The sequence below is a fragment of the Tursiops truncatus genome, chromosome 1 (assembly GCF_011762595.2).
Source record: "Tursiops truncatus isolate mTurTru1 chromosome 1, mTurTru1.mat.Y, whole genome shotgun sequence".
In the NCBI taxonomy this organism is placed as follows: domain Eukaryota; kingdom Metazoa; phylum Chordata; class Mammalia; order Artiodactyla; family Delphinidae; genus Tursiops; species Tursiops truncatus.
Window position 1 is genome coordinate 174,305,276 of NC_047034.1, and position 14,220 is coordinate 174,319,495.

At 41.7% G+C, this 14,220-nt stretch overlaps 1 protein-coding gene across 18 annotated transcripts in view; it reads right to left on the minus strand.

The window, feature by feature from the left end:
• Positions 1-14,220, minus strand: part of VPS13D (vacuolar protein sorting 13 homolog D) — a 244,693-nt gene that overhangs the window by 148,951 nt on the left and 81,522 nt on the right. For 15 of the 18 annotated variants that reach the window (XR_012327971.1, XR_012327980.1, XR_012327992.1 and 12 more), the window contains 6 exons: positions 13,369-13,575; positions 11,838-11,927; positions 9,156-9,296; positions 6,646-6,768; positions 4,205-4,279; positions 292-397 (listed from right to left, as the gene is read on the minus strand). Coding sequence is in view for 15 of the 18 variants with exons in the window: in XM_073795836.1 (XP_073651937.1) it covers positions 292-397; positions 4,205-4,279; positions 6,646-6,768; positions 9,156-9,296; positions 11,838-11,927; positions 13,369-13,575 (742 nt within the window). In the remaining 3 variants the exon portion in view is untranslated. The remainder of the gene's footprint in view (positions 1-291; positions 398-4,204; positions 4,280-6,645; positions 6,769-9,155; positions 9,297-11,837; positions 11,928-13,368; positions 13,576-14,220) is intronic. The other 3 variants (XM_073795830.1, XM_073795842.1, XM_019930844.3) reach the window with 3 other exon arrangements.

A 14,220-nucleotide genomic window follows, 5' to 3' on the forward strand; every position in this document is an offset into this window, starting at 1 on the left:
ATGACTTTTGTTTCACATCCTTAATTTGCTCAACTTTTACTTTAAAAACAAATGGATACCAGGATCAAGATCACAATTTGGATACTTCAGACTCAAGACCTGCTTCTCTGACTACAGACTCTACATAGAACCAGAACCTCCAACGTAGACCTCAGCAAGACAGCAAGCTATTGATTCAAATACCATCAATCCCAAGAGCCTCAGGGAGGCCCCACCTTACTCTGCTGGGCTGGTACACAGGAGCCTTTGGTGGCAGAGATGGCTCTAGGTGACAGATTCAGTGTTCCTTACCTGGTGGGCGTGGTAGTCAGGGTGGCAAACCACAAAGTGCAGCCCGTGTGATTCCTCAGAGCAAAAGGGACGAATGGCTGCCGGCGTTTTGGGGCCTTCATCTCTGCTGTGAGCAAACAGAAGGCCGTCAGCATGTGCCCTGGCCCGTGCAGCAGACACCCTCCCCATACCTGGAGACAGTGCCCAAAATTGTCTCTGCGCAAAGGAGCTGAAGGTGGAGAGGAAAAAAAGGAACCGCCACAGGTGTGCTGACAGGCCAAGTGGGATGTCTCCATGTATTCTGCCGCCTGCTACGAGATGACTCGGTCCCCCCGACAACTGACTGTGATGTGTCACGACTCTCACCCCACAATTCTCCCACAACTCTTATGGGCCTTATCTCAGAAAAGGGCATCAGACCTAATACGGCTGGCATCAGGAAAGAAAGAGAAATGGATCCCCACTACTCCCAAGAAATACAGTCTAAATGGACAACCTAAATTGCGGCAAGATAGATCATGTGTACTTGTATCACTTTGTCCAAAACACTGGTACTTTAAGGAAGCCTCCTTTTATATAAGAGTTACACTTGAGTCATATTATGCATATTTTAACAAAATGAAAACATTCTTTCCTATTCTCTTATCTGAATAGTTGTGGGTTTTCCTCCCTGGAAGATCAAAAATATACTACCCCAAAGCTATTTAAATAAAATTTTGAGCTCATTTTTTTTTACACAGGTAACACCACCATCTGCTATCAGGCGGGGACTACGGAGACTACAAGAGGAGCGCAAAATATGATTTCCTTCACAAAACAGCTTCTCACCAGGGAAACTGGAAAGAAACACTGATCAATACAAGACTGTAAGTAATCAAATTCTAGGGAGACTGTGACCTGACTCTAAACACTGCAAGCAGTCAGAGGGGAGGCTGAGGAAGGCGCTCCGGTGCCCAGGCTGCCCGGGGGGCTGCCCGGGGACCCGCCCGCTGCAGAGGCCCCCGGCTCCTTCCAGGGTCTGCATTTCCTCTACTGGCCACACAAAGAAAGAGGGAGTGGCAGCAGGAACCACAAAGGAAGCAGCAACCCAGTGCCGGGAGCCTCCTGGCTGATGTGCTCAACAACACCACATGCCCCACCAACAGAAAAGGGCGAGGCCCAGTCTTACTGTGTGTCTGGCTTTAAAGCACAAAGACAGCCCGAGAAACACCGGGACCCAAATGGTCTGCAGCTGTGGAGAAAATGACATCTAGAGGTGACTGCAATCTCCAACTGAGAACACTATAGCAAAATTCAATTCGTCTTCCAGGACCGCATGTTTCCTGCCAGTGAAATGAAGAAGGCAAATTGCACCAGGGCCTGCCTCTCCCACTTCTCGAGAACAGCACAGGGCCATATCATAAGTCAGCGTCATGTCTTTTAAAAAGTAATGACATTTTTGTTCTCCCTTTGTAGCTTCTCAAGTTTTCAGAAGTTAGTGCTCTGAACACTGCACAACAAGCCACTTCAGGTTAAGGCGAGTTCTGTCTTGGTAAGAACAACAGCTCAGGGGTGTCTAAGTAAATGAGTGGTCTCCAGCGTGTTCCCACAATTCTGTGGTTAGCTTTCAGAGACACCCCAGATACATATAAAGATAATTTCTGCCTAGAATATGCCCATTTCTCACCCCAATGGCCTCACTTAGTTTCCAAGGTTTGCTTTAAAAAAAAAAAAATTAGTGTTCATCAAGTTGAACATTAAGGAGTAGCTGTGAGGCTGCGGACAAGAGCAGAGGGGGAGTAAAAAATTTAAGAGCTGTCAGCAGGGTAAACAGTGCTCACTGTGGCACCTTGAAAGGCACTTCCCTCTCCCTAAGCGAGAGCTGCTCTGCTTTATTACAGGAGATAAAGGGCCCAGGAGGAAAAGAAGCCAGATGTGCTTTCATATCCCACTGTGAGCCAGACTCAAAGTTTCCATTTGCAAATTAGATTTAAAAAGAACAGGTGGCACACGGCTTTGATCACATCGTAACACAGAATAAAGTGCTAGGAATCCATAGAAAGATATTCACGAGTGTATTGCTTTGGAATTAAGCAGCCTGGATAGGCACACAGCTAAGGTCCCCAAGCTTCTTGTGTGGATTACACATACCAGCAGAGACCTCAGCAACCTGCCTCTCTGAGGATAAAAATACACGGAGTGCTCACAAATCCAAACTCAACACCAGAGGACAGATCTGACATCTTCCACACTAGGGTCCAAATCAACTGTGTACTTGCCTTGGGCACAGCACCAGAGAACAAAATCCCCAAGTCTGGACTTCCCTGGTGGCGCAGTGGTTAAGAATCCACCTGCCAACGCAGGGGACGTGGGTTCGAGCCCTGGTCCGGGAAGATCCCACATGCCACGGAGCAACTAAGCCCGTGTGCCACGACTGCTGAGCCTGCGAGCCACAACTACTGAGCCCGCGTGCCACAACTACTGAAGCCCCTGCGCCTAGAGCCCGTGCTCTGCAACAAGAGAAGCCACCACAGTGAGAAGCCCGCGCACTGCAACGAAGAGTAGCCCCTGCTCGCCGCAACTAGAGAAAAGCCCACACACAACAAGGAAGACCCAATACAGTCAAAAATAAATTAATTAATAATTTTAGAAAAAACTTAAAAAAAAAAGAACTCCGCAAGTCCACCAAAGAGAACAGTATTCCCTGGTGGCCTCAGAAAACCTCCTCTAGCGACCAGACCTAATTGGTTCATAGGCTGAAAGAACCCCAAGCTCCTCATGTCCAAGTTCAGCTTAAATGGCTCCACCTGAGGAAATGTCTGCCCCTGCGGATTTGCTCCCCAGGGCAATGTGGCCATTATAAACAGTGCGGGTTCTTACGCTATGTAAGCAGCTCAGCCTATCAGAAAGGACCTGCCTTGTAAATCATGAGAAATAGATTAAAGTCCCAGGTCTGCTACTAGCCAGTCATGTGAATGGAGGCAAGTTACTTAGTTTCTCTGAGCTCCTGTCCCCGTGCTAAAAAGGAATGATGCTTCGCTTAGCCTGAAAGATGAAATAACAGATACAGAAAAGCTGAGAAGTATAAATCCATGGATCCTGGGCCTCGTGAGCCCTCCCCACGAACACCCATCCTGGTAAAACTTTCAGGAAAAAACCATAATACTACCCCCACACATTAAAATCCTTGTTCTGAACTCCTAGTAGAGGAAGCTCAAAAGGCCCTTTTTACAAAATAGACCATGACCCAGGACCTGGTGGTGTTAGCCAAGCATAAGCATAAATCATTCAAATTAAACTGCACTCCTTCAAACAAATGAAGAACTGAACACCTTGGGATTCTAATTCCTTGATGTTTACGATGTTTTCCCCTCGTATTTACTTACCAGTCAAGGAACCTTAAAGGATCAGAGATACAAAGAACATTCTCTTTTCTACGTCCTAAGAACCTCAATTCATTTCTAAAGAAAAGATTTGTGTCTAAGCAATTATTTACCAGAAATTTTTTTTCTTAGCTCTATTCCTGATCTTTATAGCTCCTATTCCACGAGCCCCTTGCATTACCATAAGAATAACATTCACTGAGTATTCTATAAATAAAGACTGGTAGCACTGCTTGATGGAGGATGGTTTTCTTCCATTCATTTGCTTTTCAGTGTGAGACATCACCTCTAACTGACACTGGATGCTTCTGCATCATTCACTGTGAAGTTGATTCCATTTCCACTAAGGGTTAAAGCAGATGGAAGAGACAGAATAAGAATCAGCACATCACTTCCTTCTGATATAAGATGCCACTTTGTCCATTAGTTGGAAATGATCTCTCCTGTTACTAAAGCAAAGTATTCACAACTGGGTATACCCCCATTCAGGTCCCATATTCACGGAAAATCGATGTACAAGGCAGTTCTTAAAACAGGAAAATAAAGCAAGCCCTCGCTTGGCTATACTGTACCTCTAGCATAGATCTGGTGCTCTAGGTTAGTCAGACTGGCTGTACTCCTAGTTCTAAGGTAGACAAGGGGGAGGCCTGGTAGACAGGAGAGACAACGTTAGAGCATAAGAATCAATATAGTGAAAAAGAAGACATCTCCAGAACATAAGCACAAATAGAGTACAGTACAAAAATAGCAAGCATCATGCACTTACAGGCTCATTCCTTTAGTGACTACTGAGAGCTACGGAGGTACTTGACAAGGTGAGCAAGACAGTTTTTATGCTGGCTTTTAATGTGGAGGCTGTGCTAACAGAGCATGCTCCTTTTTTTTCCCAATCGGGGAAAGAAAATGTACTCACAGTCACTTGAACAGAATGACAAGCCTTTTGAGGATTTTTAATTTAAAGCATGTATGTTCTCACATGGCATAGAAAAGTTACCAAGAGCAATCAGTACAGATTTTAGTGGGAGTCGCTCCATTCCAATTGGAAAAGGCAGTAGCAGTAGAATGCTAATCCCCCACGGGTCTCAAAAATTCAAGGGAAAGAATCAGTCTGTGTTCCAAGTTTCAACAATCTCTTCTGAGAAGTTATCTCACGGTATTATTTATATTATACATTAAACATGGAAGCTTTTAGAATTTTTTTTTTTTTGGTATTTCCACAAAATGTCCTTGAATACAAAACTAATGAACTAATAATTAAGGTGCCATACCACCCAGGTGTACTTGCAGAATCTCAGCCCTTCCTGAACAAAGCCAATAATTATGTCAAAAATGAGGCCATTATTTTCTTTCCCCTGCTAAAGGAACAGTAAGAAATCAGCAGCTCCCTTAGGCTGAATTTCATATTAAGAACCTCTAAGTCAAGGGCTCATTTTGAAGCTGGCCTGAATAAAATACACAAATTTGGGGGGAATGTGACTAAATATTCTTAAATAAGAGCTGAAGGTTTGTGATCAGTTCAACAAGATTCAAACCTCCTGACTCTCAAAACGAATGCCCAACAATTATTTTAGTAGGCCTAGTAAGAGAATACAATCCCATCTGCTATTCTACCATCCAAGAATTCTTAATAAGTAAAGAGGTTTGGAAATTTAGGTATGTTCGTGTATGCCTAATAAAAAAGATACATTACACCTTTATAAGCCTAAGTAACCATAAAGATGTGTAAGTAAATAAAAATCCAGATTTAATTTAGCAGGCATTTAACATAGATAAGGTAGCTCATTAACTATAAAAAAAAGAGATGTTAAAATAAAGAGGGAGGGGAGCGGTGGGAGAGGGACAAAAGAAAACTCCTTCATCAGAATCCTGAAGATTTGGCCTTCCTAGTGTTTGCACTGAGTCTGGATTTAAGATCCCTCTGCATGAATAATGTTTTTAGAAACACATTCTCTAGGACCCATTACATATTACAAAGATTATTCAGAGTCTTCTGGGTAGACTACGTTACATTCTCTTGACACACAAATTGGGAAGGTTAGAGGAGGAGCCAGAATTGAAGCTGATGATATCTGAAAAGCCCTGGCTCCTAAGCAATGGCCTTGAGACTCAGAAGCAACAGCCTGGGAATACAGAGAGCAAGCAGAGCTGACGTGTCCTTGTCCCTCCTCCGAGAAGTACAAGGCAGATAGAAAGTCCATTTATACACCCTGAGGAGAGACGAACCAAATACTTCGTACACTAAGAAAATCCATCTTCCCATGACACGTTTGCAGACCAGATGGAACAGTTAAGTATTCATGAACTATGTGAAGTCCAGCCAAAACTCCCCAAAGAAACCACACTGAAAGAACTGGGGCTGAGTTGAATTTGGATGACAATGGCTTGTGGAACAACTAAGGACCACGCAGTTGGCCATCACAATCTCCCCAGCTCTGAGGAAATCAGAGCTCCATGGCGAAGCATTAAATAAGGAAAGAAAACATCGTTAACAGAGAACACACTGACTCCTCTTTCTTCAAGAGGCTGGGTATTCAATTCTCTTCTACTTTATAATACAGGGCCCCCCTTTAAACACTTGCTTCCACGTGGGAGCCGGCCCTCCCTCTCTTCAAGAATATATCCAACCTCTCTGTTTCTAGATTTACAAAACGGAAAAGATGTTCTTAAAGTCCAATCAATTAAAATGTTCTGATGAGTAAAACACAAACTGACCAATGGCCACTCCTGATGCATCTCCAGGTGCCCCGGTTCACGTGCCACATGACCAGAACTTAGGAATTGCATACTGCAGGTCCTTCCTCTCCCACAATGGTGAAACTAGAGCTCATATTAAGAGTTCAGCGTTTTGTGCCAGAAAAAATGTCCCTTCCAAAGACTAAAACAGAACTACAGAAGACAGAATTTCCTGTAGGTTTTTCCATAGAAAATGATGGTTCTATTTGAATTTCTCAATTAAACATGGCTCTGTAGGTCAAAGGTGATTTAGTCAAACATTTGTAGAGAAAAATCTTACTTTGTCCAAAGCATGGAGGATCCACTGAAGAGCCCATCCAGTCTTCCGATGTGGTTGAATCTATTTCCTTGTCCTGTTTACAGTAATCTGCCATCCACGATTCCTTGGTACTTATATATTGGTCTAGAAAAAAGTCCCCAAAGATAATTAAGAACAGAAGTAGAAAGGATTGCGTGTTCAAGTCAGATGACTTCAATTCAGCAAAACAAGCTTTTATCGAATGTCTGACTAAACGCTAGGCACCACACTGGATTCTGAGAAAGCTGGTCCCCTGAAGAACCTCATACTCCACTGGAAGAAATTAACATTAACAAAACAGTCATCATCACAAAACTATATCACAATGTGAAAGGAGCTAAAACAAAGATACAAATAAAATGCTATGGGAGCACAGAACAGGGGAAGATTTATTCTGCTCTGGCAGAAGTGGAAGAATACACACCAAAGCACACGGCAATCTTCAGAGAGGTAAGGACCTTTGTTCGGGGTCTTGAAGAATAGGTAGGGTTACCAATAGGATTAGGGATACAGGGACATTCCAGACAGAGAGAACAGCATATGCAGACTTCAAGACATGAAAGTACATGGCACATTTAGGGAACACTGAATACTTTGGTGTGACTTGGTACAACATACTGGGGTACAGAGACATAGCAAAGAAGTCTAGAAAAGAGAACAACTTGCTTTGTGAAGAGCATGACATGCCATGCTAAGGGGCAGGGTTTGGAGACAGAAAGACCAGTAGGAGGCTATTTAAAAAACCACCAAACTCAGGAGGCTGAAATCCAGCTGACAACTGTCCAGGAGTGGTTTTACTTTTTTGAGAGGAGAATTATAACGGGAAGAGCAAAATAATTACACACCACACTTGGATAAAGACCTTTTATACTAATTAAAGCACTACACTTTTTATTTATTTTTTAAATTAATTTTTATTGGAGTATAGTTGCTTTACAATGTTGTGTTAGTTTCTTCTGTACAGGAAAGTGAATCAGCTATACATATACACACATCTCCTCTTTTTTGGGATTTCCTTCCCACTCAGCCATAAAAAGGAATGAAATTGGGTCATTTATAGAGTACTACACTTTTTAAAACAAGAATGATTAGTTTCTGTTTTTCAGCTCCAATATTCAGCTACAGAAATGATATTTATTTAAACACTAAGAGGTCACAGCAATGTTTCTGGGTTTCAGCACAGTTTTAGGAATAAGGAATTAAAGGTTAAAAAAAGAACAGTTTTACCACTGACAAGAATGCTTTTTGGAAGATATTTTTAATTAGATACTCATCAGAAATATCAATAGAACTCTTGTGAGGTTAGCTCTCATTTACTATAGCTTTTCAAAGAAGAGTCCCAAACTTTATCTAAACTTCCAGATGAACAGATTATATAAGAAATAACATGGGGACCAAAATAATATGGAAGAATCATGAGATCAATTTACTATTACGTTGGTGGAATTAATGAAATAACAGTGGTTTTAAAATCTGGGGATCAATAAACTTACAGTCCCATTTCACTATACATTCTCTCCATCCTAGTCGGACATGGAATAAGCCAATGAATATTCTATGAGCCTCAACCCAACACATACACTGAAGAAAGCTCACAGATTTTCAATGTAGTATGCCCTCCCTATCTGTGGGGTTTTCAGCGGATACAGAGGGCCAACTGCATTCATTGTACTAGGCCATTTTATTACAAGGGACTTGAGCATCCACAGATTTGGGTGGGGGTGGGTGAGGGGTACGGGGTGTGGTACTGGAACTAATCCCTTTGGATACTGAGGCACAACTGTAGTATGTGTTATCTATCACTCAGAGGTAACTACCGTGTTACAAAAGATCAGCTCCTGTAGATCAGTAACTCAAAGAGTCGAGTGCAGTTTTCATAGTGTAAGTAGGCACTGCCTGACTGTATGATAATGTTACTCTTCTTTTGATATAAAGGCAAGTATAGAGACAAGATTCTGACACACTACATCGAATCCAGGAACGTACATTTCAGTGTTGTCAAAGAAACTTTCAGAACACACACCATTAGCTTGGCAACCCTCTAACTCAGTGATTTTCAGAGTTAGGTCAACATGCTACTTGATGGGAAACAGCACAAGCAACCTACCCTGCTACAGACAATCAAAATTATACCTTTTAAGAATTATTCTGTGAATAGTCTGAGAGAAACGAATCTAAACTCACTTCTAGGACATTTAATAAGTCCCAGTGACCAAGCATCATGGGGAGAAAGTTTGTCATGGACATGAATGTTTCCCATGTAGTCTAAGCTCTTGCTTGATCTCTGAGAGGATTAATATGGGATGCCACCTCCAGAGCTATGGGTTGAGAAGCATTATGAGGCCAGGTTAGGGTTTACCAGGAAAGCAGCCATGATAAGTAAACTGTCTGGTATGGGTCCAAGTATTTGTTAAACCAGGAATAACAGTCTTCCAGACAAGGGACTTACACACAGAAAGGTAACAACGTTCTAAAGACAGCTTTCCACTCACCAATTAGTACAGAGGTGATATTGATATCCAAACGGTGTTTGGCCTTGACTTCCAGCTTCAGCCGAGGAGGATGGAGACGACTAGCTGCCTGTTGTTGCCAGGATACAGAGCACGGCCAGGGCTCAATAAATGGCTCCCAGCCTAAAAGAACACAGGAAATAAGACATCTGCTCAGCAGATATCAAGAGTTTACAGGGGAACACCATTCACAAATGCTCAGCAAGGACATACTATAGCTAATAGCTTTCTATTTCCAACTTGATTTCACAATGGAAACACCATCTTTAGCTGCAGGTCACCTTACAAATGTCTGTGCTGTCTCAAGGACATGAGTACAAGAGCATACATGCACCCCAACCATGGTCTCCCAGAGGTGGGAGGAAGGAAGGCAGGGGGTATGTGCCCTCTTCTATTTAAGAGCAGGCAGGACCTGTTTTTGACATATTCAAGTAGAAAAAAGTGTCTCAGACTCAGGTTGGAAAAATAGTGTCAGCGGCTGAAGTAACTACTAAATTTGATTACCCTGCTTACATCAAGAACCCATTGGCTGAATAAATAGGTATACTTGAAATTCATTAACTTAAATTTTTCCAAATTTTTATTTTAAAATGTGTCATATGTACAAAAGTTATATATAAACAACATATATGTATGGTTTAAAGAATAAGATTACTGCAAACACTCACGTACTCACTATTCAGCTTAACAGAAAATTATATGTGCCTCTGAAGCCCCTGAGTACCACTTCCCACCAAACCTCTTCTACCCGACTCCAAGTAACCATTAGCTTGAATTTTTAATCATTTCCTCGCTCTTTATACTTTTACCACCTATGTATACATTTCTTAAGAATACATAGTTTGTCCTGTTAGGGATCTTCACATAAACAGAATCCAACAGTGTGTATTCTTTTTTCTTTTTTTTTTCCATTTATTTATTTATTTGGCTGCGTCGGGTCCTAGTTGCAGCACGCGGGATCTTTGTTGCGTTCCCCCACAGCATGTGGGATCTTAGTTCCCCGACTAGGGATCGAACCCGCATCCCCTGCATTGGAAGGGTGATTCTTAACCACTGGACCACCAGGGAAGTCCCTGTGTGTATTCTTTTGCAAGTTTCTATTTTTGCTCAATAGCATTCTTTGAGATTCACTCACACTGATGCCATGTAGCTGTGGTACATTATCTTCACCTCTGAACTGTAATCCACTTATGAACATACCACAGTTTATTTATCTATTCTACTGCTAGGAGACATTTCACCTGATTCCAGTTCTGCTGCTATTAGGAAGACCACTCTGGAAGCAGTCTTGTACTTGTTTCCTAGTACTCATAGACAGGAGATTCTCTAGGGTACAGGTCTAGAAAAAGTATATTGAAGGATTGCTGAGTATGCTTCTAAGTCATGTCAAACTGTTTTCCAAAGTGGTTGTCCCAATTTACAATTCTGACAGCAGGAAGTAAGAGTTCTAGGGCTCATATCTTCACTATACTTAGTAGTGTCACACTTCCTTTTTGCCAGTCCACTGGGTGAGAAAAATGGTATCTCACTGTAGTTTTAAAAACAACTTTTCAAGGCCAGTTAATTTTTAACAGTTTTCTAAATACACTCCATTGGCCATAGATGAGGTGATTTACCAATACAAGTCCAATCTAACATGTAGCATAATGTCGGTACATTCACCTCCTCACACCATTTAGCACTAGTGACCTGAATGTGTTCATGCAACTTTAAAAGTAAGCAATATTTGCTCTGGGAAAATAAATGATTCTCAAAAAAATAGCTACCATATGCCCTGTAAAACTTTCTCTTAACTAGCAAGGCTTGGGCCATTATTCTAAAGTTAAACATTTTGAACAATTAGGAAGTAAGAGTGTTGCCTTTAAGTGAATCCAGATCAGAGAGGGGAGAATGTTAACTAACATATAAAATCGAATGTGACACGTACTCTAGAACAATCAGCAGCAGCACAACACACTGGAAGCTTAACTTTCCAATGACATCAAGGGAACAACCCCTCTTCGACACAACTTGGTTTACTCCACCCACACCTACGAAGAACTCTCTTAAGCAAAGAACGTCGCAGCTCAAACTATTCAGCCCTGATACAGGATGGTTCCTGAATGTCCATCTGTATAGGCCCTTACCTTGGTCTTTCCAATGGAAGGAAAGAAACCTGAAAATGCCTTGTAGTATATCCAAGTTTATGTCTCTGGAAGAACAGCTTGCCCTGATCAACTGTGTCCTACTCTAGGGAGTAGGTACGGGAGGTTATACATTGTCACTGACTCAGTACTCTTCTGATGAGACAAACAAGTCCAAGAGGGAGTGAGGAGGCCTGAAGTTTAAAATGCTTATGGGCTTAAATCTCCCTTGAAATTTAGCTACTATCAGGGCCAGACGAATGATCCTTCACAATTGAGCAATTTCATGTTCTGAAATAAGCCAAACTCCAGGATGAAAAGGAATTAACTACCAAAACTTCCTTTTAAAGAATTCAGTTGTGACTTACCAAATATATTCTTAGAAATATGAAAAATCTGTATCTTTCGTGCTTGTGCAGTCACTTATTTTTCACCTTTCCCTGTCCTATCCCACCCCTTTGCCTCATGTAGAATTTATGTAGAAATAGGCCCAGGCAAATGTCGAAGTGTATTTTTTAAATCCCATGATAATTATACTGACCTGACAGAGCACGGTTATAATAATCTCCAGAAAGGGTGAAGTGGGCATAGCCTTCAGGGCTAGTTCTTACATGCTGCAGAAAATTCAGACCTGCAATGAAAGCAAATCTTATTGCAGTGGCAGGGCGGGAACAACCAAAACTTTCTTTTGCTGACAAATCATATAAAAGAGATGTTAGAAAAACAAACACATAGATACAGAGAACAGTAGTGGTTACCAGAGGAGAAGGGACAGGGGCGAGAGCGGGGGTGATCAACTGTATGGTGATGGACAGGAACTAAATTTTTGGTAGTGAGCACACGGTAATGTATACAGAAATGGAAATATAATACTGTACACGAGAAACTTATATAATGTTATAAACTGATGTTACCTTAATAAAAATAAAACAAAGAGATGTTAGTTACAGCTGCCACTGATGACCTTATAGGAGAACACACAGATGTATCAAAATTTGATATTTTGTTCATCATGGTTTTTTTTAATAAATTCTGATTTTTAAAAATACTCCATTAAAATATCATTTATCTTAATTACTGAGTTTTGTGGTACCCTTTTAAATGTTGTGAATGAGGTAAATGCCTCATTTGCCCCCCGACCAATACCAGCCCCAGCATCCAGGTGTATCTCAAGCCTGTGGGAACATTAAAAAACATTTCTACCTGAATATCTGAAAAGAAGGTAGAGTAATGAGAACAGTCATGCCTTCATAAATATTAGCTCAAAATTTCAAGATTACCGTAGAAAAATAAGAAATAATTATTTTCTGCAGAAAAGATACTCATGGAAACAGTCAAAATTCCAGTTGTTAGTTTCAACCAAGTGGGCCTTGTGGCGGCTAGAAGCACAGGGAAAAAGAAAATCTCTACAATGTGTAAAAGGTCAAATTAAATCCCCAGAACCAACTTTTCCTTGAAGGGAAAAGAGGCTAGCAAGATCAAAACAAAAGAAAATTAAAAGTAAACACATCGGTAAGATTCTCCTTTACTCTCCTCAGAAGCCTCATCTGGCACAGCTTGCAAAGATGCGATTGAGGATAAAGCCCTCCTGCCCTGGTCTCCACTCTGCTGAAGGACGGCTCTCAGGTGAATAGGGTTTCACCTCCTACCCAGCCTACGGAGGAGACTCTGGTGAGCCTCTGTGTTTTTAATTTTCAAAAGACATACAGCTTGGAAACATTACTTTCTAAGCTTATCTTTTAAATTCCTTTAATAACAGTACTCCCTACAACCTTTAGATACACGAAAAGATAAACAAAATGGAGAGATCAGGAATTATTTAACTAGAGCTGTTAATAGAACAGAAATTTCATCAATGACAATTTCTATTATTCCCAAGCCATGGTCTGAAGGCCACATATGGCAAATAAATACACGTTTCTTTAAAATACAAATAATGGAAAACATATGTAAAACCATCATCTAAATTTCTCCCATTCTATTAAGTACGGGAGAGCATGAACAACGTGAAGAAAAGACAGTGGTTCACTGCACATCTTCTCGATGAACCCGAGGGTCGGGCGAGCACTCACGGGAGAAGGTGAGCTCAGCGAGAGGGACGTCGCAGTCCATGCAGTCGTCGATAAAGCAGATGCACACGCTCTCAGCTTTCATCTCCACGCCCGAGATCAACCGTGCCGGTGCAGCCACCTGGCCCTCTCGGCTGCTAGAGGCCAGGGAAAGAGACGTCAGGGGTTCAGCATTCTTGAACAACCAACTTGCTGCCTTTTTCAGTTGACCTGCAAAGAAATTAAAAGGTGATCAGTTCAATCTGTTCCCACAGCTACTCAAGCAAATCAGAGAGGAAACAGAGAAATACAATTGATAGGGACCTACTGGACGGCCCAAGAGAACCTTAATGCCAGACAGACATAACAAAGAAAAAACAGCACAATAACAGGAATCCTGCTCTTTAGCAAACAGAACAAGGCCCTCTTTGCTGCACACCTCCACTCAAGTTTACCGCACCTTTCATGACCTGGCTCAAAATGTCTCCAGGAAGCCATCCTTCCTCTACTGTGACATCTGTTGAAGGAGACGAGAAAAGAGGAAAGGAGAGGATCCAACATTCCAGGTGCCACTCGGTACTATAATACTTAATCTTCCCTATGTAGTCTTGCATATCCTGATGTGCTGCTTTGTTAAGTGTTCTCAAATGTCTTACGTTGTACATACTTTGTCTTCTCAACCATGTGTGTAATATAAAACTATTAAATAACACCCCCTGAACACAACCAGATTGCTAAAGCTAAAAAAGAACAGAACAGAAAAAAGAAAAGCAATGCAACCCCACACTTATAAATTACCAGAGGCCAGTGCATGTAACGGTGGTAAGTGGTTAAGGGCATGGGCTTTGGAGCAAGATGGCCTGGCTTCTGATCTTG